The sequence below is a fragment of the Ranitomeya imitator genome, chromosome 4, assembly GCF_032444005.1.
Source record: "Ranitomeya imitator isolate aRanImi1 chromosome 4, aRanImi1.pri, whole genome shotgun sequence".
In the NCBI taxonomy this organism is placed as follows: domain Eukaryota; kingdom Metazoa; phylum Chordata; class Amphibia; order Anura; family Dendrobatidae; genus Ranitomeya; species Ranitomeya imitator.
Window position 1 is genome coordinate 489,253,708 of NC_091285.1, and position 23,869 is coordinate 489,277,576.

Genomic DNA, 23,869 nt, shown 5'->3' on the forward strand with positions numbered 1-23,869 from the left:
TTTTTTTGCCTTCCTCTGAATCAACATGTTAGGGCATGTTAGGTTAGACTATGGGTTGAACTATATGGACTTATAGTCTTCCTTCAACCTTAATAACTATGTAACTATGTAACATCTAGTCGGAGTGTTGCAGGAAGTTTGAAAATCATATACTTGCTGCCACATAACCTCAGGCAGTGGAGAATCCTCACAGCATGCAGTGAGCGAGATGTGAGTATTCACGAGTCTGCAGTCACATAGAGAAGCTACAAGTCTGCAGTCAAAGGCTGGACCTATAACAATCATCATATACATTTAATTACATGGGTGGTGGTTTCAATATTTCAGTTAAACTAAATGGCCCAAAATATTTATCGTTCCTTCACTATTTGCTATTAAATTAAAGGCCAACATGCACATTAGTTAAAAATTGGCTAAATCCACTGATTTTGGCAGGATGGGCTAAGCAACATCTAATGAGTATAGGGATGTCCCAGGTGTTCCCTGGAAAATGTTGGCAAGAGAAGTATTCAGCTTTTGGAATTTCAGTTGCCAATACTTTTCCTTAGCAGGGAAATAAGCTACTGCTGGATGTTTCTGGCTGAGGCGCTTTCATGGAGAATGGTGGAGAACTCAGACAAGCCAAGCATTGCTGTGTATAGGGTAGGTAGGAGAGCTACTAACCAGATTAGTAGTTAGCATGCTCTCTTCAAGAGCTAATATCAATGATATTTGTTTTATCACTGTTGAGTTTATAAAAACAATTAGTAACACATGATAATACTATTATATACGGTATATGATTTATTTAACTTTCCTGACCATAATTATTTATATAATGTTCACTTGTTCATTCATATAGATAAAAATGCTTCCAGTTTTCCGGATCGAGAAAATGTTTTCGTAATGAAAATAGTTTCTACTTGGAAAGATCAATCAGTACAGGTAAGTCTCTTGTATTGCACAGAGAGGTACAGTAATTGTTTCTGTCAGGTTCATAAAAACAGGGACCAAAAGCAATAAATATAATGAGGCCCCTGTCAGCTGAAGATTGCAAATTCAAGATTACCTTCTAACATAGTCACACACAGTATATAGACACATAAATATTACCTACAAAAATACAGATTCTCACATATACACAGACAAAACATCTAAGTTAAAATTCAATAGGGTCTGTTATATTGTCTTTGCATCACATTTATTTTTGACATGCTTGACAATGGGTAATGCCTGACCTAAATTGTGATCACATGAGCCAAAATTGCAAAAAAAAAAAAATTAGTTACAATGGGTATGGAAAAGTGATCGGACTCTAAATTTTGCACTCTTTATTTCATTACAGCAATATGGTAAATTCAAAAAAAAGTTTATTTTTTCACATTAATGTACACTCTGTACCCCATCTTGACTAAAAAAACAGAATTGTAGACATTTTTGCAAATTAATAAAAAAAGAAAAACTCAAATATTGCATGGTCATAACTATTCAGACCCTTTGGTCAAACACTCATATTTAAGACACATGCTGTCCATTTCCTTGTGATCCTCCTTGAGATGGTTCTACTCCTTCCTTGCAGTCCATCTGTGTTTAATTAAACTGATAGGATTTGATTTGGAAAGGCACACACCTGTCTATATAAGACCTCACAGCTCAGAGTGCATGTCAGACCAAATGAGAATCATGAGGTCAAAGGAACTGGCCAAGGATCTAAGAGACAGAATTGTGGCAAGGCACAAATCTGGCAAAGGTTAAAACAGAATTTCTGCAGTACTCAAGGTTCCTAAGAGCACAGTGGCCTCCATGATCCTTAAATGGAAGAAATTTGGAACCACTAGAAGTCTTCCTAGACCTGGCCGTCCAGCCAAACTGAGCAATCGTGGGCTAAGAGCCTTGGGGAGAGAGGTAAAGAAGAACCCCAAGATCACTGTGGCTGAACTCCAGAGATGCAGTAAGCAGATGGGAGAAAGTTCCACAAAGTCAATTATCACTGCAGCCTTTTAACAGTCGGGCCTTTATGGCAGAGTAGCCCGATGGAACAATCTCCTCAGTGCAAGACATATGAAAGCTGGCATAGAGTTTGCTAAAAAACACATGAAGGTTTCCCAGACTATGAGAAAGAAGATTCTTTGGTCTGATGAGATGAAGACAGACCTTTGTTGTGATAATTCTAAGTGGTATGTGTGGAGAAAACCTGACATTGCTCATCACCTAACCAATACAATCCCAACAGTGAATCAAGGTGGTGGCAGCATCATGCTATGGGGGTGTTTTTCAGCTGCAGGAACAGGACGACTTGTTGTTATTGAAGTAAACATGAATGCGGCCAAGTGCAGGGTTATCCTGAATGAAAACCTCTTCCAGAGTGCTCTGGACCTCATACTTGGCCGAAGGTTCCCCTTCCAACATGACAAGTACACAGCTAACAAAGCAGTGGCTTCAGAACAATTCTGTGACCATTCTTGATTGGCCCAGCCAAAGCCCTGACCTAAACCCAATTGAGAATCTCTGGAGAGACCTGTAAATGGATGTCCACCAACGTTCACATCCAACCTGATGGAACTGGAGAGGATCTGCAAGGAGGAATGGCAGAGGATCTCCAAATCCAGGTGTGAAAAACTTGTTGCATCATTCCCAAGAAGACTCATGGCTGTACTAGCTCAAAGGGTGCTTTTACTCAATACTGAGCAAAGGGTCTAAATACTTATGACCATGTGATATTTCAGTTTTTCTTTTTTAATAAATTTGCAAAACTTTATACATTTGTTTTTTTTTCAGTCAAGGTGAGGTGCAGAGTGTACATTAATGAGAAAAAAACATTTTTGAATTTACCAAATGGCTGCAATGAAACAAAGAGTAAAACATGTAAAGGGGTCTCAATACTTTCCATACCCATTGCAACTTAGTTGACCAAACTAAGCCAAGAAACAGTTGGTGGAATTTTAGATATTTTAAAGATGGTGCAAATTTATTAAACACTGTGCCCTGATTCATCAACACAGGCCTTGTGTTAAGGGTCGAGTTCCCGCCTCTGCACAGTGGGAATCTCGGGCCATCTCCGCTGCGGTCTCCCATTCTTCTCCTGCCGCAGTGGAGCCTGCTCAGCGGAGACGTCAGTCCCAGCGTCTCGCTCAGTCTGACTCTGTGCAAAAGGTTACTGCTGCTTTTCCTGCTTCTGCCATTGAAGCCAGTGCTGGGCAGCGGCGAGCAGACGCTTTTGGAACTAAGTCCTGCTTTTTCCCTTCTGAGCATGCCAAGGGTAAGATCTCCCATTGGAGATCGAGGGTCCTATGCTTAAATACTGCATCAAGACCCATTGGTTCTCCAGGAACGTCCTGAAGTTCTTCAAGCTTTGTGGCAGCCTCACATTGGTCCTTCTTGGAAGGTCCTGTACTTGCTGCAGCTATAAAAGGTTTGAATGGCTGCACGGCCATGCGCTAGTATCAAATCTAAGATGAAAGGTGAACAGTTCGTTTATTTAGTGCATCCAGTTAAAAAATTAAACGTTTTCGGTCTAATCACAAGACCTTCATCAGAAACAGTTTTTTTTAGGTATTGTTGTGTGAAAGACAATGAATGTGGCGGTCTGAACGGAGCCGGCCTGGTGCTCCGTGAGTCGTGAGTCTTGATCGCGAGATGCTATGGACTGTGCATGTGTATAGGAGAACTGCTGGAAAAATTGTAAAGTGAAGGAATCAAGTCCCGCTGAAGGACTATCAGGAAAAAAGGATGCTGACTGACCGCCCCAAAGGATACAGAGTACAAAATGACCTCCCCAGACGTGGGGTCATAGAACTAAGGTGCAAGGAGAATGCCTGGGAGCCACAAATAACCTGTATGGAGCCACACAGGTGTCGGCCAATGCCCAGGAAAGTGAGCGCCTGAGAAAGCCTGGAGATATGGATGAGAAGCGCTGCTGCACACGAGCAGCGAGGCGCCATTCCCTGGAGATTATAGCGCTTTCTCTCTTGCGAATATATCGCCCTGCAGCAGCGCTTCTCATCTATATCTCCAGGCTTTCTCAGGCGCTCACCTTTCCCGGGCACTTTACAATTTTTCCAGTAGTTCTCCTATACACATGCACAGTCCATAGCATCTCGCGATCAAGGCTCACAACTCACGGAGCACCAGGCCGGATCCGTTCAGACCGCCACATTCGTAGTCTTTCACACAACAATACCTAAAAAAAAACTGTTTCTGATGAAGGTCTTGTGATTAAACCGAAAACGTTTAATTTTTGAACTGGATGCACTAAATAAACGAACTGTTCACCTTTCATCTTGCAAATATCTCCTGAGTGCCAAGTAATTTATTTCTGATATATGACGGGTTGGATACCTAACTTGTGCACCTCCAAGAAGCCCTGAGTGCCGTGTTCACTATTTCTAAGTATCAAATCTAAGTTATGTGCTTTGCGCCAGTGTGGTTACGTGTGTATGTGTTCAGGGACCCGGCCGAAATAAGCCCCTAGAATACCGACTCGTCCGGTGAGGAGATTGTATGTTTGCGTAACCACCAACTGCTATCTGCTTGGCAGTCGCTGTGTAGTCCTGTGAGATTAACAGGACACAGTGCTTTCTTTAGGCGACTCTGTGAAGTAACAGAGTTCGCTTCTTCTGTCATATAGGGCCACCATTTGCCAGCAGCAGATTCTCTCCTGCACGGTGGACCCCAGGCTGCGAACACACCAAATAACATCTCTCTATTTACTCAGTGCGTTCCGCAAGCCCTAACAGAATACTAGCGCCAGGGTCTGGCTAGTAAATGGCGGACAATCATCGTTTACAGCGGTACATCCAGCAGCTGGTGGGTAGGTTGGTGGCTCTTGAGCGCATAATCTCAGCTGTGGATGTTACCGCAGTCACTGTTCAGGCTGCAAGTGTAGAGGCTGCCAGTTTGTCCTCTGCCACCCTTGCTCCGACTTTATCCTGTCTCCCGCTTCCAGACAAGTTTGCTGGTAACAGTAAGCTATGTCGGGGATTCGTGAGTCAGTGCTCCATACATGTAGAGCTCCTGGCTGCACGTTTTCTTATGGAACGGGCAAAAGTGGGATTTATTTTATCCCTTTTGTCGGGCAGGGCGTTGGAGTGGAGCTTTGTGTGGATTCTGGAGCAGAGGGGAATTTCATGTCCTCTGCTTTTGCTCTGTGCCATGCAATACCTCTGGTGATGCTCGCCAAACCGGTTACTGTTAGAGTAGTGAATGGGTCGACACTTCCATCACAAATCACACACCAGACTGTCCCTTTCACGTTATTCATGTCCCCTTCCCACCAGGAGATTATTTCCCATCTTGTCCTTCCCGAGGGAATGGACGAGATTCTGCTGAGAATACCCTGGCTCCATTTTCACTCCCCACATATTGAGTGGACCTCTGGGAGGATACTGGGTTGGAGTGAATCATGTAAGGGCAGATGTGTGAAAGAGTGCGTTCAGGTTTCCGCCACCGAGATACCCGCAGATCTTTATTCCCTTCCCAAATGCTATTGGTCCTATGCAGACGTCTTCTCCAAAAAGGCTGCAGAGACCCTTCCGCCTCACCGTCCCTATGAGTGTCCTATTGATCTCTTGCCTGGAGCAGAACCTCCTCGGGGACGGGTCTATCCCCTCTCTCTCCTGGAGACAGAGGCTATGTCCCAATACATCCAGAAAAATTTGGCAAGAGGACTCATTAGGAAGTCAGTGTCACCTGCAGGGGCGGGGTTCTTCTTCGTGCAGAAGAAGAATGGAGAATTACATCCTGTTAGGGGTCGAGTTCCCGCTTCTGCACAGGGGGAATCTCGAGCCACCTCCGCTGCGGTCTCCCATTCTTGTCCAGCCGCAGTGGAGTCTGCTCAGCAAAGACGTCGGTCCCAGCGTCTTGCTCATTCTCACTCTGTTCTGAGAGTTACTGCTGCTTCTCCAGTCTCTGCCATTAAAGTCAGTGCTGGTCAGCAGCGAGCGGACTTCTCTGGGACTAAGTCCTTGTCTGCACGTACTGAGCATGTCCAGGGTAAGATCTCCCATTGGAGATCGAGGGTCATGTGCTCAGGCTCTGCAGCACATTCCATTGGTCCTTTTGGCAGGTCTTGGAAGGGCAAAGGTACTGTAGCCACTTCCTGTGCTGCTGCTATATAAACTGCGCATGACCGCACGGCCATGCGCTAGTATTGTCTTACAATTGAATACGTGTGTTTGTTGTGAGTGCAAGTCGTTCATTAAATACCCCTACCCTATTGTATGACTGTTCGCGTATGGAGTATGGCTGCTATCTAGCGCCCGACTAATCACTCAACGTGTCACACACGTATCAGCGTCTATTGCTGTGACCGCCAGTGCGGCGCCACGCGCCAGTAGTGCGCTTCCTGACCCACGTCTGGGTGCTTAGTGGTGCCTGCCAGCACGGCACAGTTCGCACTTCGGTGCTCTAATTATAAGAGTTGCCTAACACACCCTGTTGCGGTGTTGTGTCAGCAAGTGGTCTAATCGGACTTCAATCCTGTGTCTTGGGGTTGTATTCGCTGACTCCTTGCTTGCACTCTTTAATGCGGTATTGCGGACCTGTGGTTTTACCGGGTTCGCTTCCACCGCCATATTACGCTGCCATTTACTAGCAGCAGGTTTTTACCTGCACGGTGGACCCCGGACTGCGAACGCATCTATTACATCTTTCTTGGTGCGTTCTGCCAGTCCTAACAGAATACTAGCGCCAGGGTCTGGCTAGTAAATGGCAGACGATCAGCGTTTACAGCGGTACATCCAGCAGCTGGAGGGAAGGTTGGCGGCTCTAGAGCGTTCAACCTCAGCTGTGGATGTCACTGCTGTCGCTGTTCAGGCTGCAAGTGTAGCCGCAGCCAGTTTGTCCGCTGCCACCTCTGCCCCGACTTTATCCCGTCTCCCGCTTCCTGACAAGTTTGCTGGTGACAGTAAACAATGTCGCGGATTCGTAAGCCAGTGCTCCATACAACTTGAGCTCCTGGCGGCGCGTTTCCCTACGGAACGGGCGAAAGTGGGATTTATTTTATCTCTCTTGTCAGGCAGGGCGTTGGAGTGGGCAACGCCACTTTGGGAGCGTGATGACCGTGTGGTACAGAGTGCTCCGCTCTTTATGGACGCTCTGAAGCAGGTCTTTTTGGGACCCCGTATTACACACGATACCGCGCTCCAGTTATTGACAATCACTCAGGGTTCGTCCGTGGTCAGTCAGTTTGCCATCCAGTTCCGGACTCTAGCCTCGGAGTTAGAGTGGTCGGATAAAGTTCTAATTCCGGTGTTCTGGAGGGGACTGGCAGACCACGTGAAGGACGCCCTAGCCACCAGGGAGATACCCGCCACACTGGAGGAGCTTATTTCTCTATCTACCCGCATCGACCTCCGTTTTCACGAATGAAGGTTAGAGCAGACCCAGTGTAGGCAGAGGTTTAAACTGGCTCCCACCTTCGCCAGACCTCTTGAATCTTCCGTTTTGGCGTCCGACTCCCATGAGCCCATGGAGGTTTCTCGAGCGGGACCGAAGTCTCAGGCCGCTCGAGTACCCATGGTTTGTAAAAATTGTCACCAACGAGGACATTACACTAATAAATGTCCACGGCGGTCGGGAAAACGATCGCGTCTAGTAACCTTAGGGGGAGGTTCACTAGACACAGCGGCTTTTTCCTCCAACTGTCCTTTAAAGGGACAATCCTGTTTGACTCATCCACTCTACCAGTCGAGCTTTGTGTGGATTCAGGAGCAGAGGGAAATTTCATGTCCTCTGCTTTTGCTCTGCGCCACGCTGTACCACTTGTTATGCTCGCCAAACCTGTAACTGTTAGAGTTGTGAATGGGTCGACACTTCCACAACAAATCACACACCAGACTGTTCCATTCTCGTTGTCCATGTCCCCTTCCCACCAGGAGATTATTTCCCTTCTAGTCCTACCCGAGGGAATGGATGAGATTTTATTGGGAATACCCTGGCTCCGTTACCACTCCCCACATATTGAGTGGTCCTCTGGGAGAATATTGGGTTGGAGTAAGTCTTGTATGGGCAGGTGTGTGAGTGAGTGTGTACAGGTCTCTACTACCGAGGTACCCGCAGACCTTTCATCTCTTCCAAGGTACTATTGGTGCTATGCAGATGTATTCTCTAAGGCTACGTTCACATTAGCGTTACGCTAATGTGCGTCGCTGTTACGTCGGCGACGCAGCGGCGACGCGCCCCTATGTTTAACATAGGGGACGCGTGCGTTTTTTTGTTAGCGTTTTTCGACATGTGCGTTTTTCGTGCGTCCGATTTTCGTCAAAAAACGACGCACGCGTCGCAAAACGCAGCGTTTTTGCGCGCGTTTTTGGTGCGTCGCGCGTTGCGTCGCCGTTGCGTCGCCGACGCACCGGCGCGCAACGCTAATGTGAACGTAGCCTAAAAAGGCAGCAGAGACTCTACCGCCTCATCGCCCCTATGACTGTCCTATTGACCTCTTGCCTGGAGCTGAACCTCCTCGGGGAAGGGTATACTCGGGGAAGGGTATATCCCCTCTCTCTCCCTGAGACGGAGGCTATGTCTCAATACATCCAGGAGAATTTGGCAAGAGGATTCATTAGGAAGTCAGTGTCTCCTGCAGGGGCGGGATTCTTCTTCGTACAGAAGAAGAACGGGGAATTACGTCCTTGCATTGATTACAGGGGTCTCAATGCTATCACCATTAAAAATAAGTACCCGTTGCCCCTGATATCGGAGCTCTTTGACAGGCTAAGGGGATCAAAGATATTCACCAAACTAGATCTGCGAGGAGCCTACAACTTAATTCGCATCCGTGAGGGGGACGAATGGAAAACGGCTTTCAATACCAGGGATGGGCACTATGAGTACCTGGTGATGCCCTTCGGGCTCTGTAATGCCCCAGCCGTTTTTTAGGACTTTGTCAACGATATCTTCCGGGATATGCTTTCCACCTCGGTTGTAGTCTATCTGGATGATATTCTCATCTTCTCTCCAGATATTGACTCCCACCGGAGAGATGTTGGCAGAGTCTTCGAACTCTTACGGGCGAATTCCTTATATGCAAAGTTGGAGAAGTGTGTGTTTGAACAGGAGTCCTTGCCTTTCCTGGGCTATATCATCTCGGCCCAGGGATTGGCTATGGATCCTGCCAAACTACAAGCAGTGATGGACTGGCAGGAACCCCATTCTCTTAAAGCGGTGCAGCGCTTTATGGGGTTCATAAATTACTATCGCCAGTTCATTCCCCACTTCTCAACTTTGGTAGCTCCCTTGTTATCCCTCACCAAGAAGGGAGCGAATCCCAAATCGTGGTCCGAAGGGGTCTCCAAGGCCTTCTCTTCTATAAAGTCCCATTTTGCCAGTGCTCCTATCTTACATCGTCCCGATGTGGGTAAGCCATTCCTTTTGGAAGTGGATGCCTCATCCGTTGGTGCTGGAGCAGTCCTCTATCAAAAGGATGCTCAGGGTCGGAAGCACCCATGCTTCTTTTTCTCAAAGACCTTCACACCAGCGGAGAGAAATTACTCCATCGGGGATAGAGAGTTGCTGGCAATGAAGTTGGCCTTTTCGGAGTGGAGACATCTCTTGGAGGTTGCTCGGTTCCCATTCCAAGTTTTCACGGATCACAAGAATTTGGTCTATTTACAAACAGCCCAGCGGCTGAATTCTCGTCAGGCCAGATGGTCCTTGTTTTTCTCCCGGTTCCACTTTACCCTACATTATCTCGCCGGGGAGAAGAACATTCGTGCTGACGCTCTCTCTCGCTCCTTCGTGTCAGCTGAGGAGGAGGAGGACGAGCCTCGGCTCATTGTCCCTTCGGAGAGTCTGAGAACTGTAGCTCCGGTTTCGCTGGAGTCTGTGCCCCTGGGCAAGACTTTTGTTCCCATCAATTTGGGTCCGGAGGTTCTCGCTTGGGCTCATTCATCCAGAGTGGGTGGACACTTTGGGGCAAAAAGGACATCTGAGCTACTGGCGAGGACGTACTGGTGGCCACATATGGTTCGTGATGTCGGAGACTACGTTCAGGCATGTGTCTCTTGTGCGAAGAATAAGTCTTACCGACAATGGCCAGCTGGTTTGTTATACCCTCTGCCGGTGGCAGACAGGCCCTGGGAGATGGTCGGGATGGATTTTGTTGTGGGTCTGCCCAAGTCTCGTGGCTGTACCATTATTTGGGTAATCACCGACCATTTTTCTAAAATGGTGCATTTGGTGCCGCTTCCCCAGTTACCTTCTGCACGGGCCTTGGCAGCGTTGTTTGTCAAACACATCTTTCGTCTTCACGGTATGCCAGACAAAATTGTCAGTGACCGAGGTCCTCAGTTTGCGTCTCGGTTCTGGAGAGAGCTTTGTCGTCTTCTCAGTATCGAGTTGAATCTCTCTTCGGCTTATCATCCCGAGACGAATGGGTTGGTAGAGAGAGCCAACCAGACCTTGGTCACATATCTGCGACATTTTGTTTCAGCTAAGCAGGATGACTGGGCATCTTTGCTACCGTGGGCGGAGTTTGCTCTTAACAATGCCGTCGCTGATTCCACTGGACAGACTCCATTCCTCCTTAACTATGGTCAGCATCCGCGGGTACCTGTGCCCATGCCCGTGTCTTCCGCCGATTCCAGGGTGGCAGACTGGGCTGTGGAGGCACGGGACATTTGGGATCGCACTCAGGATGCCATTCAGGCTTCCAAGGAGAGAATGAGGTCCTCCGCCGACGCACATCGGCGCCCCGCTCCAACCTTTGCTCCTGGCGACTTAGTGTGGCTCTCCGCCCGTAACATCAGGCTGCGAGTTGAGTCTACCAAGTTTGCACCTCGCTACTTAGGTCCTTTTAAGGTCCTCGAACAGGTTAATCCTGTGGTTTACCGTCTGGCCCTTCCTCCACGCCTAGGTATCACCGACACCTTTCACGTGTCCCTCCTTAAGCCCGTCTACATGTCCCGGTTTTCTGAATCATCTACTGGGACGTCGGGTTCGTCTACGGACGATTACGAGGTGAACGCTATCTTGGGGTACAAGGTGGTTCGTGGCAAAAAATTTTATTTGGTGGATTGGAGGGGTTACGGTCCTGAGGATGGATCCTGGGAGCCTGCTGAGCACATTCAGGCTCCGCAGCTCATTGCTGCCTTCGAACGTAGCGAGGCCCAAGGAGGGGGAGGCCCTAGGAGGGGGGGTAATGTTAGGGGTCGAGTTCCCGCTTCTGCACAGGGGGAATCTCGAGCCACCTCAGCTGCGGTCTCCCATTCTTGTCCAGCCGCAGTGGAGTCTGCTCAGCAAAGACGTCGGACTTCAATCCTGTGTCTTGGGGTTGTGTTAGCTGACTCCTTGCTTGCACTCTTTAATGCGGTATTGCGGACCTGTGGTTTTACCGGGTTCGCTTCCACCGCCATATTACGCTGCCATTTACTAGCAGCAGGTTTTTACCTGCACGGTGGACCCCGGACTGCGAACGCATCTATTACATCTTTCTTGGTGCGTTCCGCCAGTCCTAACACATCCTTGCATAGATTAGAGGGGTCTTAACACCATCACCGTTAAGAATAAGTACCCGCTGCCCCTGATTTCTGAGCTCTTTGATAGGCTACGGGGAGCAAGGGTATTTACCAAATTAGATCTGCGAAGTGCTTATAACCTGATTCGCATCTGTGAGGGGGACGAATGGAAGATGGCATTTAATACCAGGGATGGGCACTATGAGTATCTTGTGATGCCCTTCGGGCTCTGTAATGCCCCAGCCATTTTCCAAGACTTTGTCAACGACATCCTCCGAGTTATGCTCTCCACCTCGGTCATAGTCTATCTGGATGATATTCTCATCTTCTCTCCAGATATTGACTCCCACCGGAGAGATGTTGGCAGAGTCTTCGACCTGTTACAGGCAAATTCCCTCTATGCAAAGTTGGGGAAGTGTACGTTTGAGCAGGAGTCTTCACCTTTCCTGGGCTATATCATCTCCATCCAGGGATTGGCTATGGATCCTGCCAAACTACAGGCTGTGATGGACTGGCAAGAACCCCATTCTCTTAAAGCGGTGCAGCGCTTTATGGGGTTCATTAATTACTATCGCCAGTTCATTCCCCACTTCTCAACTTTGGTAGCTCCCTTGGTAGCCCTCACCAAGAAGGGAGCAAATCCCAAATTGTGATCTGAAGAGGTCTCCAGGGCCTTCTCTTCTATTAAGTCTCATATTGCTAGAGCTCCCATCCTACATCGTCCTGATGTTGATAAGCCGTTTATAATGGAGGTGGATGCCTCATCCGTTGGTGCAGGAGCAGTCCTCTTCCAAAAGGATGCTCAAGGTCAGAAGCATCCTTGCTTCTTCTTCTCCAAGACCTTCACACTAGCGGAGAGGAATTATTCCATCTGGGACAGGGAGTTGCTAGCAATGAAGTTGGCTTTCTCGGAGTGGGGACATCTTTTGGAGGGGGCTCGCTTTCCCTTTCAAGTCTTCATGGACCACAAAAATTTGGTATACTTGCAAACAGCCCAGCGGCTAAATTCTCGTCAGGCCAGATGGTCCTTGTTCTTCTCCCGGTTCCACTTCACCCTCCATTATCTCGCTGGGGAGAAGAACATTCGTGCTGATGCCCTCTCTCGCTCTGTTGTGTCATCGGAGGAGGAGGAAGGGGAGCCTTGGCTTATTGTCCCTTCTGAGAGCCTGAGAACTGTAGCTCCGGTTTCGCTAGAGTCTGTGCATCTGGGTAAGGCCGGCGTCACACACAGCGTAAAACAATACGGTCCGTATATTACGGCCGTAATACGCTGAAAAGTCCCGAAAAAAGTGGTCCGTAGCTCCTCCGTAGGCAGGGTGTGTCAGCGTTTTTTGCGCATGGCATCCTCCGTATGTAATCCGTATGGCATCCGTACTGCGTGGTTTTCTCGCAGGCTAGCAAAACCAACATACCGCTATAGAAGTGATCCATGTGTCCCAAAAAGAAAAGAAAATATATATATACTGTCTATATATATATATATATATATATATATATATATATATGTCAGTAGACACATATATTAGAGAGAAAAGCCGGTAATTCAGTGCGGTGTACAGTAAAATCACACTGACAGCTTACAGTCCAATAGGTAGAATAAATGTGTACACATAGAATAGGTATATATATATATATATATATATATATATATGTCAGTGAGACACATATATGTATATATATTACTATTTTTCCAGCGCTATACAGCTTGAAAGCCGGTAATTCAATTACCGGCTTTTTCTTTCTCCTTCCTAAAACCCGACATGATTTGAGACATGGTTTACATACAGTAAACCATGTCTTCTCTCCATTTTTTTTGTAGATTCCACACTACTAATGTCAGTAGTGTGTATCTGCAAAATTTGGCCGTTCTAGCTCTTAAAATAAAGGGTTAAATGGCGGAAAAAATTGGCGTGGGCTCCCGCGCAATTTTCTCCGCCAGAGTAGTAAAGCCAGTGACTGAGGGCAGATATTAATAGCCTGGAGAGGGTCCATGGTTATTGGCCCCCCCCTGGCTAAAAATATCTGCCCCCAGCCACCCCAGAAAAGGCACATCTGGAAGATGCGCCTATTCTGGCACTTGGCCACTCTCTTCCCATTCCCGTGTAGCGGTGGGATATGGGGTAATGAAGGGTTAATGCCACCTTGCTATTGTAAGGTGACATTAAGCCTAATTAATAATGGAGAGGCGTCAATTATGACACCTATCCATTATTAATCCAATTGTAGTGAAGGGTTAAATAAAACACAAACACATTATTTAAAATTATTTTAATGAAATAAAAACAATGGTTGTTGCAGTATTTTATTCAACGCCCAATCCAGTCACTGAAGACCCTCGTTCTGTGAGTAAAAAAACATAATAAACCAACAATATACTTACCCTCCGCAGATCTGTAACGTCCAACGATGTAAATCCTTCTGAAGGGGTTAAAACATTTTGCAGCAAGGAGTTTTGCTAATGCAGGCTGCTCCTCGCTGCAAAACCCCAGGGAATGAGGCTAAAAATAGATCAATGATCTATATTTAGCTTCATTTGCGGTGAGGCGCCCTCTGCTGGCTGTTCATAGATCGTGGGAACTTTCCTAGAAAGCCTGGGAGCTTTCTAGGTAATTTCTCATGATCTATGAACAGCCAGCAGAGGGCGCCTCACCGCAAATGAAGCTAAATATAGATCATTGATCTATATTTAGACTCATTCCCCGGGGTTTTGCAGCGAGGAGTAGCATTGCATTAGCAAAGCTCCTTGCTGCAAAATGTTTTAACCCCTTCAGAAGGATTTACATCGTTGGACGTTACAGATCTGCGGAGGGTAAGTATATTGTTGGTTTATTATGTTATTTCTTTCACAGAACGAGGGTCTTCAGTGACTGGATTGGGCGTTGAATAAAATACTGCAACAACCATTGTTTTTATTTCATTAAAATAATTTTAAATAATGTGTTTGTGTTTTATTTAACCCTTTACTACAATTGGATTAATAATGGATAGGTGTCATAATTGACGCCTCTCCATTATTAATTAGGCTTAATGTCACCTTACAATAGCAAGGTGGCATTAACCCTTCATTACCCCATATCCCACCGCTACACGGGAATGGGAAGAGAGTGGCCAAGTGCCAGAATAGGCGCATCTTCCAGATGTGCCTTTTCTGGGGTGGCTGGGGGCAGATATTTTTAGCCAGGGGGGGGCCAATAACCGTGGATCCTCTCCAGGCTATTAATATCTGCCCTCAGTCACTGGCTTTACTACTCTGGCGGAGAAAATTGCGCGGGAGCCCACGCCAATTTTTTCCGCCATTTAACCCTTTATTTTAAGAGCTAGAACGGCCAAATTTTGCAGATACACACTACTGACATTAGTAGTGTGGAATCTGCAAAAAAAATGGAGAGAAGACATGGTTTACTGTATGTAAACCATGTCTCAAATCATGTCGGGTTTTAGGAAGGAGAAAGAAAAAGCCGGTAATTGAATTACCGGCTTTCAAGCTGTATAGCGCTGGAATAAATATTAATATATATACATATATGTGTCTCACTGAAATATATATATATATATACCTATTCTATGTGTACACATTTATTCTACCTATTGGACTGTAAGCTGTCAGTGTGATTTTACTGTACACCGCACTGAATTGCCGGCTTTTCTCTCTAACAGCGCTGCGTATTTCTCGCAAGTCACACTGCTTGTCCGTGTGTAATCCGTATTTTTCACGCTTCCATAGACTTTCATTGGCGTATTTCTTGCGCAGTACGGTGACAAACGCAGCATGCTGCGATTTTGTACGGCCATAGAAAGCCGTATAATACTGATCAGTAAAATACGGCAAATAGGAGCAGGGGCATAGAGAATAATTGTGCCGTATTTTTTGCGAGTTTTACGGACGTAGATTCTGCGCTCTTACGTCCGTAAAACTCGCATGTGTGACGGCGGCCTAAGACTTTTGTACCCATTAATTTGCAACTGGAGGTTCTCTTTTGGGCTCATTCATCCAGGGTGAGTGGACACTTTGGGACAATGAGGACATCTGAGCTGCTGGCGAGGACGTACTGGTGGCCACATGTGGTCCGTGATGTCAGAGATTATATTTGGGTGTGTGTCTCCTGCGCCAAAAATAAGTCTCCTTGACAACGGCCAGCTGGGTTACTCTATCCCTTGCCAGTGGCAGACAGGCCCTGGGAGATGGTCAGGATGGACTTTGTGGTGGGTTTGCCCAAGTCTCATGGCTGTACCATCATTTGGGTTATCACCGATCTTTTTTCTAAAATGGTGCATTTGGTGCCTCTTTCACGGCTACCTTCTGCACGGGCCTTGGCAGCGTTGTTCATAAAACACATCTTCCACCTACACGGTATGCCGGACAAAATTGTCAGTGACCGGGGTCTCAGTTTGCATCTCGTTTCTGGAGAGAGCTTTGTCGTCTTCTCAGCATTGAGTTAAATCTCTCTTCTGCATATCATCTCTAGACGAATGGGTTGGTAGAGAGGGCCAACCAGACCATGGTCACATATCTGCGACATTTTGTCTCAGCCAGGCAGGATGACTGGGCATCCTTGCTATCGTGGGTGGAGTTTGCGCTGAACAATGCCGTAGCCGACTCCACTGGACAAACCCCATTCCTCCTTAACTATGGTCAGCATCCTCGGGTACCTGTGCCTATGCCCGTGTGTTCCACCAACTCCAGGGTGGCAGACTGGGCGGTGGAGGCACAGGATATTTGGAACCGCACTCAGGATGCCATTCAGGCCTCCAAGGAGAGAATGAGGTCCTCCGCTGATGCACATCGGTGCCCCGCTCTGACCTTTGCTCCTGGCGACTTGGTGTGGCTCTCTGCACGTAACATCAGGCTGCGAGTTGAGTCCACTAAGTTTGCACCTCACTACTTGGGTCCTTTCAAGGTCCTCAAACAGTTTAACCCTGTGGTCTACCGTTTAGCCCTTCTGCCACGCCTAGGTATCACCGACACCTTTCATGTGTCCCTCTTGAAACCCATATACATGTCCCTTTGTCACCTTCAAAAATTTTCGGATGACTCCGTTGTTGTGGGTTGTATTAGGGGAGATCGGGAGGGTGAGGAATTTAGAAGGGTGATGTCGAATTTCGTGGATTCGTGCAATGGTAACTACTGTATCTACAACTAAATGTTAAGAAAACCAAGGAGTTGGTGGCCAACTATAGCAGGATTAAGTTGGAATGCTTACCGATCACTATTGCTGGTCAGGAGGTAGAGCAGGTGGAGAGTTACAAATATTTGGGGGTCCATTTGGATAGCAAACTGGACTGGAGATCCCATTCAGAGACTGTCTACAAGACGGAGATGAGCAAATTATATTTCCTAAGGAAACTGAGGTCTTTTAATGTGTGCAGCAAAATGTTAGAAATGTTCTACCAGTCTGTGGTGGCAAGTGCCATCTTTTTTGCAATCATATGCTGGGGTAATAGTGTGTGGGCCTCTGATGCTAATAAGCTGAATAAGCTTATCAAAAAGGCAAGCTCTGCTGTCGGCTGCAATCTGGACTCTCTTGAGGAGGTAGTGGAGAGAAGAACTCTGAGAAAGTGTATGGCAATTATGAACAATAATGCACATCCACTATATGAGCTATTCATGAGACAGAAGAGCACCTTCAGTAACCGGCTAATACTTCTGAGGTGTAAGAAGGAAAAATTTAGGAAATCATTTGTGACAATTGCTATGGGGATGTACAACAATAACATTAGGGTTAAATCATAAAGGTGATTGTCTACTTTATTTCTTCTACTTTCCAGTTCACCCGCTGTGTATGTCCTATTCTAATGTATAATGTTCTTCTGTCAACAAACTGTCATGTCAATTAAGTAATTCATTTTATGATATTTTTTATGTAAGTTGTGCTGCTGTGATACCATAATTTCCCACGGGATCAATAAAGTGTATCGTATCGTATCGTATCCCGGTTTTCTGAGTCATCTGCTGGGACATCGGGTTCGTCTACGGACGATTACGAGGTGAACGCTATTTTGGGGTGCAAGGTGGTACGTGGCAAAAAATTTTATTTGGTGGACTGGTAGGGTTATGGTCCTGTGGACAGGTCCTGGGAGCCTGCTGAGCACATTCGGGCTCCGCAGCTCATTGCTGCCTTCGAGCGTAGCGAGGTCCAAGGAGGGGGGCCCTAGGAGGGGGGGTAATGTTAGGGGTCCAGTTCCCACCTCTGCACAGGTGGAATCTCGGGCCATCTCCGCTGCGGTCTCCCATTCTTCTGCCACAGTGGAGCCTGCTCAGCGGAGACGTCGATCCCAGCGTCTCGCTCAGTCTGACTCTGTGCAAAAGGTTACTGCTGCTTTTCCTGCTTCTGCCATTGAAGCCAGTGCTGGGCAGCGGCAAGCAGACGCTTTTAGGACAATGTCCTGCTTTTTTCCTTCTGAGCATGCCCAGGGTAAGATCTCTCATTGGAGATCGAGGGTCACATGCTTAGATACTGCAGCAAGACCCATTGGTTCTCCAGGAAGGTCCTGAAGTTCCTCAAACTTTGTGGCAGCCTCTCATTGGTCCTTCTTGGAAGGTCCTGTACTTGCTGCAGCAATAAAAGGTTTGAATGGCCGCACGGCCATGCGCTAGTATCAAATCTAAGTTATGTGATTTGCGCCAGTGTGGTTACGTGTGTATATGTTCAGGGACCCGGCTGATATAAGCCCCTAGAATACCGGCACCTCCTGTGAGGAGATTGCGTGTATGGATTCAGGGCCCCAGCTGAAATAAGCCCCTAGAATACCGGCTCCTCCGGTGAGGAGATTGTATGTTTGCATAACCACCAACTGCTATCTGCTTGGCAGTCGCTCTGTACTCCTGTGAGGTTAACAGGACACAGGGCTTTCTTTAGGCGACCCTGTGAAGTAACAGAGTTCGCTTCTACTGCCATATAGGGCCGCCATTTGCCATCAGCAGCAGGTTCTCTCCTGCACGGTGGACCCCGGGCTGCGAACGCACAAAATAACATCTCTCTATTTACTCTGTGCGTTCCGCCAGCCCTTAAACCTTGTTCAAGCCAGAATTGATTAAAGGACATGGTGGAGTCAGAGGCACTTGATTCAATAATGGGAACCTGTCAGCAGGATTGTGCACAGTAACCTACAGACAGTGTCAGATTGACATTGTTATACTGAATACAATGATACCTTGGTTGATGAAATCCATCTTGTGGTTGTTGTTTAAGCTTTATTATTAGATATGCTCGTGTTCTGGGGCGGCCTGTGTGGGGTCTTCATGTGGTGCTCTGATTAGGTATTCATAATGCAGACTGCAGACAGGTCACTAATCCCGCAGTGACATTCCCCTTGTTTGCAGAATGAATATATGAACATAGTTTATAAAAAAAATCCTTCTGCAGCGCAGGTGGAAGCCTTGGCATCTACGCTGCGGCATAATCGCATGTTTAATGTGCAGAAAATCCCACAATGGCGCCATAGGTGGCGCGCAAAGTTTCTGTACTGGTCCTGAAGGAAAGTGTAGCACAGTCTCTGTATGCCAACAAAGCGTCCTGTTCTTCTTTCCTGCTGTCTTGTGATCCTGGAACGAGGTGCTGAACAGGGAAAGGTCTGCTGCATGGCTAGAGATGTACACAGACCCGGACTGGAGGCCGCAGTCTCACCGCTATGAGCCGTATGCAACGCCGGACCAGTGCTGCAAGGAGGGACAGAAGGGGTGAGATGTACCGACCGTTTAGTGCTGTAAAGGTCGGAAAGTAACGGGGAATTAATCTCTAAGCACGGGAGAAGGAGTACTGCAAGCGGTCTTGTCAATTGGCGTCGGTCAGCAGAGAGGGAGTCATCCTTCTCCTGTAGCGCACGCTGGGTCCCCATCAAAAGTCCTGTTTCCATGCGTGCAGTCTCTTTTATATCACCCCCGCCCCAAGCAGTCAGGTGCAAAGGTCTATCCCAGTCAGAAAGTGCTTCCCCTGGCAGCAATGGTGACAGTCCCGACAATGGCGGCCCGGACACACAGGAGAGACTACTATTCTGGTCCATCTTCCGACAGTTTCATACTTTCTGACTTGTGGTATAATATTCAGGTTATAAATTGTACTTTATGCCATTTTACTCTAGGTAACAGAGGCAATGCAAGCAGTTTTACTATCAGAAGTTAGAAAATGGATGGACACTTTAAGGCAAACTGTAATAACAACTCAACCAGTTTCTGTTGTGGATTCCAGCTCTCCTCAACATATTATAAGCATGGAACAATCCTATAATTTTGAACAATTGTTTGAAGAAACATCGCTTCAAGGTAAGTCAGAAGCATAGACAGCTATACATTTCATTATAGATACAATTGTATTCATATCTTTTTAGTTCTCATTTATTGGAAATTGTGAAATTTCATAGCTACATAGTTAGTAAATTGAAAAATTCCATCAAGTTTATTCAGTTTAACTTTTCATATTTAATACACCCTTTATGGCATAGATACAATATGCCAGTGGAAAAGTGGAATAAAAATCTTTCTTGACAGGTCCAGGCATCAACATTTTAGTGTACATAAACCAGTTCACACCAGAGATACTTTGACGCTTAAGGTACCTTCACACATAACGATATTGTTAACGATATCGTTGCTATTTGTGACGTAGCAACGATATCGTTAATGAAATCGTTATGTGTGACAGCGACCAACGATCAGGCCCCTGCTGGGAGATCGTTGGTCGCTGAATAAAGTCCAGAACTATATTTCGTCGCTGGACTCCCTGAAGACATTGCTGGATCGGCGTGTGTGACACCGATCCAGCGATGTCTTCACTGGTAACCAGGGTAAACATCGGGTAACTAAGCGCAGGGCCGCGCTTAGTAACCCGATGTTTACCCTGGTTACCATGCTAAAAGTAAAAAAAAACAAACACTAGATACTTACCTACAGCCGTCTGTCCTCCAGTGCTGTGCTCTGCACTCCTCCTGTACTGGCTGTGAGCCGGAAAGCAGAGCGGTGACGTCACCGCTCTTCCTTCCGGCTCACAGCCAGTACAGGAGGAGTGCAGAGAAGCAGAGCACAGCGCTGGAGGACAGACGGCGGTAGGTAAGTATCTAGTGTTTGTTTTTTTTTACTTTTAGCATGGTAACCAGGGTAAACATCGGGTTACTAAGCGCGGCCCTGCGCTTAGTTACCCGATGTTTACCCTGGTTACCGGCATCGTTGGTCGCTGGAGAGCGGTCTGTGTGACAGCTCTCCAGCGACCAAACAGCGACGCTGCAGCGATCCGGATCGTTGTCGGTATCGCTGCAGCGTCGCTTAAGGTGAAGGGGCCTTTAATTGGGTGTTCTCACGTTCTTAAATTGCATTAATTAGTTAGACAGAATTAGTCAGAAGTTTGCGATCAACTTGCTTTTTCTATCTGCTGTCATTCTCCCTCACTGAGATATTTTAATTTTTATAATGCATATCTGGCTTTCATGGCGTTTAGTAACATTAAAAGAGAGGAGTTAACTCCTAAAATACAAGCCACCTCTCTACAGCCCATTGATTTCAATACAGCAGCTAGCTGCTCATCTCCCTCCATACCCAACATCTTCTGAAGACATGCAGTTATAAATCATAGGCCCCACAGCTTTCAGAGCAGGTCTGCTAATCTCTAATGCAAGTATCAAATATTAATAGTAAAGCCGCACCCTATAATGGCAATGTCTCTATGGACAGCAGAGTGCACGTCCTCACCAGGGGATCCATCCCAGTAGGTAAATACTGACATGTGGACCAGCAGCCTATGAACTAGCGCGGTGAGGAGCGCTGCATGCTGGGCATATGTCGATCACATGATCTAAGATGTAGGAGCTGATTGGACTGCTCCTGTTCTGAACACGCCCACAATGCCATGACGATCGTGGATGCAGTACCCGGATTGGTGCGAGTGATATTTGTTTACATTGTGGACTTTGGGGACTTATTAGGGATTTATGAGTGTGATACAATAGCGGCGAGTGATCAGAGGTAATTGGACAATGTTAGCGGCTAGTATATATAGGGTGCTGGCAATGTGGGACTGTTTTTATATGTGTATATGTATGTTGCACTATGATGTATTTTTTTCAGGTGTATAGAGCCACACCATTGGTTGCTTGTTAATTAATGGGTTTGGCCTAAGGGTATATAATGGTGGTTGTATTGTCTTTTCACTATGCTTGAAAAAGGTCCACGGACCGAAACGTTGCAGATGGCAGAATAAATACGGGAGCTGTTTTTTTACAATTGCTGTGGTGCTGTCCTTTTGACTTTGCGGTAAATAATAAAAATGCTTTAGAACATTCTCACTCTCTCTCTTAGTATTCTGGCAATTGACAAATATTAATAATTATGGTAATCCTAATTGACCCAGAACGGGAAAGGTTTATTCTGATTTGTCAGATATTGAGAAAAACATGTATATGTGTCATTTTATATAGTTTATGTAAACTTCTAGTTTCAACTGTATTTGTCTAAGATGTTCAAGAAACAACTTGAGATTACACATTTAAGAAGCAGATAAAATGTATTTTTCAGAATGTATTTAATATTTTTGTTGATTGAACAACTAATGTTACCAGCATCCTGAAAATCCTGTGACAGAAGTCTGCACAGTGTTGCTCATTGAGAGCAGAGAAGATTGTTCTTTATCAAAGGTCTCTGGTAGACATTTGCCTGCCTGATCACTGAGAAGTCAGCCTGCAACAGCAAAGTACATACATATAGCAATATAGCAATTAACGTCATATGGAATAGGTTACTAACCATGATATAGCTAAAAACTGAAATGCAACAAACCCTAAAGAGTAATCATAATTTCAATTTCAGAAATCAATAGTGTACAAGAAAATAAGAAATTTTGCAATCTCTTAATAGAGAAGTATGCTCCTTTCTCTGCCAGGAATTATCATTCATTATCATAGTTTTCAATTAACAGAAAAAAATCTGTATTCAGGGAAGACAGATTTCTACATTACTGAAATAGGAAATTACAGTTACTACTGATGAAATTCCCTAGCTCCTCCCAACAGCCCCTGTTATGACCTGGTGGTCAGGACAATAATGGACTTGGTGGTTAAGAGCACACGGAATGACCTTATAGTTACAAATAATGTAGGACGAGCTCTGAGACGTGGGAACTCTGCTGACCGCAATCCCTAATCCTATCACGCACACTAGAAATAGCCGTGGATTGCTCCTAACGCTCCCTATGCAACTCGGCACAGCCTAAGGAACTAGCTAGCCCTGAAGATAGAAAAATAAAGCCTACCTTGCCTCAGAGAAATTCCCCAAAGGAAAAGGCAGCCCCCCACATATAATGACTGTGAGTAAAGATGAAAATACAAACACAGAGATGAAATAGATTTAGCAAAGTGAGGCCCGACTTACTGAACAGACTGAGGATAGGAAAGGATGCTTTCCGGTCAGCACAAAAACCTACAAAAGACCACGCAGAGGGCGCAAAAAGACCCTCCGCACCGACTCACGGGGCGGAGGCGCTCCCTCTTCGTCCCAGAGCTACCAGCAAGCAAGACAACAATAAAAATAGCAAGCTGGACAGAAAAATAGCAAACCAAAGAAAATACAAGCAGGAACTTAGCTTCTGCTGGGAAGACAGGTCACAAGAACGATCCAGGAGTGAACTAGACCAATACTGGAACATTGACAGGTGGCATGGAGCAAAGATCTAAGTGGAGTTAAATAGAGCAGCCAGCTAACGAATTAACCTCGTCACCTGTGGAAGGAAACTTAGAAACACCCACCAGAGGAAGTCCATGGACAGAACCAGCCGAAGTACCATTCACGACCACAGGAGGGAGCCCGGCAACAGAATTCACAACAAGCCCCCCTCTATAGAATCTTATAAGTCACAACTGTGATCTTCTGTCTCAGAAATGTAAAATTATGTATTATTATTATTATTATTATTTATTGTTATTATAGCGCCATGGCCCTTTACATGTGAAAAGGGGTGTACATAATAAAAAACAAGTACAATAATCTTGATCTCAACACAGATTTTACTCATGAATTGAGAATTTTGACAGTGAATGATCACTCCTGGTGGAGAAAAAAGCAGATTTCTCTGATAAAATATATTGCAAAGTTCCTTACTTTTACATGTACCATTGATTTATAAAATTAAAATAGTGGTTGATCTTTAACTTTTATAACCTATTAAAAATATTTTTGCTGCATCATCTAATATATAATTGCCTAGAATACTACTTCCTGCAATTTGTGCCAACTTCCGTGGCTTTGTCCGGAGCTAATGTCCGGAGCTAATGTCCGGAGCTAATGTCCGGAGATTAATTGCCTAGAATACTACTTCCTGCAATTTGTGCCAACTTCCGTGGCTTTGTCCGGAGCTAATGTCCGGAGCTAATGTGCGGAGATAATGTCCGGAGCTAATGTCCGGAGCTAATGTCCGGAGATAAGTGACGTCAACAGTGTCCAGTGTCTGATTGGTTGCCGC

At 46.1% G+C, this 23,869-nt stretch overlaps 1 protein-coding gene across 2 annotated transcripts in view; it reads left to right on the forward strand.

The window, feature by feature from the left end:
- WDR72 (WD repeat domain 72) overlaps positions 1 to 23,869 on the forward strand; it is a 565,895-nt gene that overhangs the window by 399,736 nt on the left and 142,290 nt on the right. For both annotated transcript variants that reach the window (XM_069765969.1, XM_069765968.1), the window contains 2 exons: positions 842 to 924; positions 19,509 to 19,689. In XM_069765969.1, the coding sequence (XP_069622070.1) occupies positions 842 to 924; positions 19,509 to 19,689 (264 nt within the window). The remainder of the gene's footprint in view (positions 1 to 841; positions 925 to 19,508; positions 19,690 to 23,869) is intronic.